This window comes from Pelobates fuscus, chromosome 11, assembly GCF_036172605.1.
Source record: "Pelobates fuscus isolate aPelFus1 chromosome 11, aPelFus1.pri, whole genome shotgun sequence".
NCBI lineage: Eukaryota > Metazoa > Chordata > Amphibia > Anura > Pelobatidae > Pelobates > Pelobates fuscus.
This window is the reverse complement of record NC_086327.1, coordinates 139,372,024-139,378,023: the sequence shown is the minus strand read 5'-3', so window position 1 is coordinate 139,378,023 and position 6,000 is coordinate 139,372,024. Positions and strand designations below refer to the sequence as shown.

Genomic DNA, 6,000 nt, shown 5'->3' with positions numbered 1-6,000 from the left:
GCAGGGCATTATAATACGGAGCCTGATAGCTTAGAGATAAGATGGCTACTCGGCCAAAACTCAATGTGAAGTAGCTAGACCAACTCAAATATAAATAAAAACAAAAAAACAAATATACAACAACAAAAATGTGTCTGAGTTTTGTTCATCCCATTCACCAATACATTCACAAATCAGCCTGTCACTCACACGTATTCTCCACCAGCATCTAATAGACAATAAAACAAAAACATGTACAAGATTTTTGGGGTTTTTTTTTTTTTTTTTTTAAAGTTCTGTGAGATGCTTGGCATGTATTTATACACAGAAATACATACTTGGTTTTCAGATTTACAAGCACAATGAAAACACAACATATTGAACTTTTAAAAAGTTTTTTGTTCAGCCTGGTGGTAACACGTTAAACAATGTCCGAGGAAGACAACACTGTGCAATGAGACTCAACCAAAATACATGATGGACTGTCACCATTATGTAAAAGTATTAATAGTCTAAGAAGGTCCATTTGTGCTCTCTCAGTGCTATCATTGATCTTCGTGACCACTCCGCATGCTTGTCATCATTCTCTACGCACTAAATGAATGTTTTGAACCATGCCAGAAGAAAATATTCTCCTACCACTAAAGACATCTGTGTCACTCCTCTGATGTCTCTGCTCCTCAAAGTAAATGCAATGTTGTGTAATACATCAGGGCACTTGACCTAACGAAGGAGTCAAACTCAAGGAAGACCAAGTCCTAGAGCAACTGTTCTATATCACAAGTATACGACTTGCTCCGGTAGCTGCCGCCTGTGCTGTTTAGCTAGGTTTCAGTATGGTCACACAGCTTTACATTCTCAATAGTAAGCTATGGCTGCACTGAGAAGGGGAGAATTATGAAAGTGTCAACAGCGGAAAAGTGGTGGAACGTCCTTCACTCATGCTTCATCTTTAAAATTTTGATCACATCTCCAACAGAAAAAAATTAATTTGTATCCCTTTGTCTCTCTATTGCAATCACTCACAGAAATACAGGAATGGTTTAAAAAAAAAAAAAAATGTTTATTGAAAGATTCGCTAAAGATAGAGAAGTGACATTATCCAGGTTATTTACGTCTTGCCTAAACTGTCAATTGAAAAACTATGCTATAGTCTCAGCTTGGAAATCTTAGCCCAAATTTTGCCACAAATTGGTGTAAGCCCCAAAGTGTTAGCACACCATTCAGAATTTGTGTTGATCTGTAGGGAATATTCGGAATGGAAAGCAATGGGGAATTTGAATTTAGCCTAGTTTAAGGAAAAGTAATGGTGAAATGAAAAATCGTTTGTGTACAACAAGGGCATGCCAACTTTTGCATTTATAAATGTAACAATATTCTTCAAACAGAACAGTGAGATCTAGGCTTTGAGCACTGACAATGCAAACTGCACAAACATGACGAGCAGTTTAACATTGTAGTGGTGGCAAACTACAACCAAAATATGGATGAAAATAAGTTTCCAAAGCCTGCAGGGCTTATTAACTAAACTGAAAATATTGCTGAATTAAAACTAAATTGGCAAATTTAATGCTAATTGGAAAAATAGTCTTCAGCTCAGCTATGATCTCAGCTTGTTTTTTTTAGCAGACATTTTGCAATTCTCTGTTCAGTGAATACATGTCCGATCTAATAAATCGTCTAAGATTGTTATTAACAGAAGAAAAAGATATAATAATATTTCAGACATACAGCAGCTAGGAGTAATATAAAGAATCTGATGCTATTATAGGCCCGGTTGTCTGGATAAAAGTTGAAATCTGTAAATAGAACAGTTGCACTTGCGGACGCCGTGATTGGACGAAGCAGTTTTTGGGCATTGATGTTACCTTGCGACCATTTTGAACTCTAGTAGTGAGTGATTTTATTTGGGCATGCTGAATGTGAGCTTGCAGTACGTTCTTAATCTCATGTAGAGTGGGAACATAGGCCCAGTTTAAAAGGCTTTGCAAATGATTACATTATACAGAAGTCACCATTAGACCTTTTTATAGATAAATGATTTTTCTACCAGTAGTGAATCAATCGGAAAGCTTAGTGAATAGAGGCTATGATTTGAATACAACCGATGCATGCTGCACACTACGATATTTTGTTGCCTGACTTGCACCATCTCCGTACTGGACCTCTGCAAGACAAAACTTTGCAGCAAAACGTTTACATACGAGCAATAAGAGACCGTAAACAGCTATGTTATCCGTGAAGAGTGGTCTACTTGTGAAATTTACACTATAAGCTCTTCATTAATAAGGACATTTCGGATCAACACGTTTATTTTTCTCATATTTTGGAAAGCTGACAATAGGTCATTTTCCTAACGTGTTATTTATGAAAGTGTGAGTTGCCAGGTATTCAGTGTCTGCTTCGAATTGTAGGCCAGAGTAGGACAATTTTTCAGTTCTCGTTATTTCCCCTTTGGCTGGTTTTGGGTTCACTTTTTCCCAACGGTGAATAATGTTTCAGGTTTCATACTGGGTAAAACTGTGGCTAATGAAACAGTATTTGACTGCTATCAGAATTGCACAATATTGTTTATTAATAAATCACTCCACCTTTTCCATACCTATTCTATACTGTTTAAAGTATCTCCAACTGGTTAACCATATATCATGTATCCCCTACTCTTCCAGTGTAACAAAGTCCCCCACATGTTTAAATTCCATTACGGTCACCCCATCCATATCGGCTGGCTGGTAACATTATTTGAGATACAGACCGGTATTGCACACCAGACCTTGTTCTTTGATATTGAATGGATTTATCATTCTGCTGGGACTCCCATCATCGTATGCCATATTGTTTTGAAACCATAACTGTGTTAAGTTCCCTGAAATTCTCTGGTCCGATCTCTCTACCTGTTGACCCTGGAGTCTGAGAGGCCCAGCAGACTCACTGATGTCTGAATATGTAACTGTTTCTATGCCGTCAGTCTGTGATACAGAGCGTATAAAAACTGTATAGACGTGTATGATTTAAATACTTTCAGGAATACCTAATAATATATGTTCTTTATATAATGTACCACTTTACGAATGTGTGGGCAGAGATATATAGTGTTTAGGCTTACTTTTACATAGTTTATTGATATGAACATTGCATTACGGGTAGATCCAATATAATGTCCACATTTTATAAGATTTTAATGTATGTTTTAATTATAAATGTAACTAACTCCTATAGCCCTGGAAGGTTAAATAGCGCTTTGAAGAATAGGCTAAGGAGTTACGATATAGAAGCCTTTGTTTTAGCCATAGCTTCACTTCACTTCACCTTGGTAGCAAATTAAAAACAAAACAGAGGGTGCAGATTTCGAGGATGGAGCATAGAGAATAAGAGAGAACGTTATTTAGCGCAAAATGTAACTCCGTTTAATGGGCACATGACTGCATTTCAACCTCCTACGCCAAGTGCTATCCCCCATGTTAATTTTGGCTGGATACTGATTCAAGACAATGTTGATTGTTATCTTCATAGCGATTCCCCCAATAATTTAAACACTCTGGACCCAATATCTAAAGAGTGGTAGCACTTTTCTCCCTCTCCATGTATTAGTGATTGAAATTTTAGAGAATATTTTCAAGTCTTTATGGTTTTGTCTGTGCCTGGCCACTAATTAAATCCCGCTCACACACGTTATATCCCCTGCACAGCACACAAAGTGATCGTGGAAAAAGTGCTTGTAGACGTTGACAAAAACACACTGCCACGTCTAATCCCATATGTGATATTTTAAGGTTTCTCCTGAAATAGTGATGGGTAAAGTTATGTTGGCCTAGCAAGTGCAATTTGTATTTATTAATTATCACTAGTGCAGATTAGTGCATCACCATAGGGTATCTACTGAACAGTCTTCTCCGGACGTCCAGAATCTTGTATATCTCTCTCCAAGCTTTGTATATTCCACTCTTCATAAGATACATAGTTCAACCATAAACAGAGTTCTGCCTATATGTGTACAGAGTAGGTAAGGCAATGTATGGGGTTATAAGAAACAAGGGTCGTTTAATTGCTGGACTCGGGTTGTGTATGGCTAACTCCTCTTTGTTGATTGGAGACAAATCGACTCCTCTTGGCTTCTGGTCACCTATAAAATAAAAGGATTTTTTTTTTAGTATAATTAATGCATCTCTGTAGAGAAGCAAGTATGTTCTTTCATCCTGTAACCATGGACATCATAACTCTTTGGTGTAGATTTACTAAGAAGTGACCATCTGGTCCATACCTTGAAACATGTCAGTAATACACAGTATCTGCTTACAGACCATGGAACAACGCACGCACTCTCTTAATGGACAGCAATAATTAAAGGTGTTCATTTTCTAGCATTTACAAAGCTTTCCGTAGAGTTTTGAAATGAGAGAATTATTTTAGCTCCGGCTACGTCCCATAGTAATGGGTTCTATGTGAGCGAGGAAGTTAATACAATGCAATACGTACCCCATTGGTAATTTTTGATCCTAGTATTACTCTTCCACCGGAACAGAACAATTCTCCTTGTTTTCTGATGCTATTGCTAGATAATCCGAGCTGAAAAAAAATCAGAAAATGGTATGTTGAACAGATCTTTGAGAATCATTATAAAGTATTGTTTGTTCAATACATCTGCTAAAAGGTTTAACTTCCCATCATAGCTAATGTTCTACTGCATTAAAGATTATACCATTACACATATACAAGAGTTCCACGTTTAAATACAATATAACACGCTTGGAAAGGGGGAGACATTTTCTGTGTACACAACTTCCTGTTGCATCGAAATATAGCTATGGCGCTCTCTCAAAAAAAAAAAAATCACAGAAAAAAAGATTCGGACAAAATGAATTGGTCGGGTATAATCCGACTCCATTTAGTTCTGCTTAGTAATGGGTACTAGGTGTAAGACATTATAGATTTCAGAATTTTCTGATTAAACTTTCAACCTACACTTCTCTTCAAGACCATTACACGTGTTACAGACAGACAGCAAAGGGCAAGGGTAATCAATCTGTGAGAAACCTCTCACAGTTTTACCATAATACCATTACACGTGTTACAGACAGACAGCAAAAGGCAAGGGTAATCAATCTGTGAGAAACCTCTCACAGTTTTACCATAATACCATTACACGTGTTACAGACAGACAGCAAAAGGCAAGGGTAATCAATCTGTGAGAAACCTCTCACAGTTTTACCATAATACCATTGTGATAGAAATTTGAAAGGTTCATGAAAAGATGTCCACTGGATGCTGGAGCTGGAATGACTGTTACTGCCCCTGGATACAAATCTCTCTAATTTAACACATTTTGTTATTTTAGATCTCAAGAGACACACAGACAGGCCATTGTTGGACTTATCCTTTCTGTGCTAAAGCAAAGACCTCTGCATGGTGCTGCTCTATGATACAGTTGGTTTCTCAGGGGCTGGACTTACACGCTCTCCTGGGTCACGTCTTCTGCTTTGGAAATCTTTCTGTAGCAATAGACGATTTCCACCAGTAACCACAGTGTTAGAAAGGCAAGGAGGATGTACATCATGATTTCAGAGAGGACCGACGTAAAATCGTCACTAGCTGTAAAAACAAAAATGTAATCACACCGCACCTGCCCAATCACGCAGTCCTAACATAAAATGTGGTGGGCCCCGTAAGACACGTAATTACTGTAATATGGTAGAATGATTTCTGACATACTGCCTGGCAAATGTTACCAGTCTTATGGTATCATGACTGAAACAATTAGTAGCCCATGCTGGGATTTGCACTAAAGGGACATTAAGCACTAAATCGATTTCATCTCATTGCATTCCATAAATTGCCCAGAGTTCCCCAACGCTGTCCCTCTATTCAGTGTTACATCATTTTGGAATAGTTCACTCAACGATGAATGAGGGTCCAAGACTGTGCGCACGATATTACACCTTTCCTTAGGATTACCAAATTATACCAGCAATAAGTAGCTGAGAGCGGGGAGACACTCTGATATTTCCTCAGGCTGTTGGGGAC

At 37.9% G+C, this 6,000-nt stretch overlaps 1 protein-coding gene across 2 annotated transcripts in view; it reads right to left on the bottom strand.

The window, feature by feature from the left end:
• Positions 1 to 288: 288 nt before the first annotated feature.
• SCN3B (sodium voltage-gated channel beta subunit 3) overlaps positions 289 to 6,000 on the bottom strand; it is a 31,393-nt gene continuing 25,681 nt past the window's right edge. For both annotated transcript variants that reach the window (XM_063436783.1, XM_063436784.1), the window contains exons 4-6: positions 5,430 to 5,568; positions 4,456 to 4,545; positions 289 to 4,102 (exon numbers count right to left, since the gene is read on the bottom strand). In XM_063436783.1, coding sequence (XP_063292853.1) covers positions 4,482 to 4,545; positions 5,430 to 5,568 — 203 coding nt within the window. In that variant the 3' untranslated portion in view covers positions 289 to 4,102; positions 4,456 to 4,481. The remainder of the gene's footprint in view (positions 4,103 to 4,455; positions 4,546 to 5,429; positions 5,569 to 6,000) is intronic.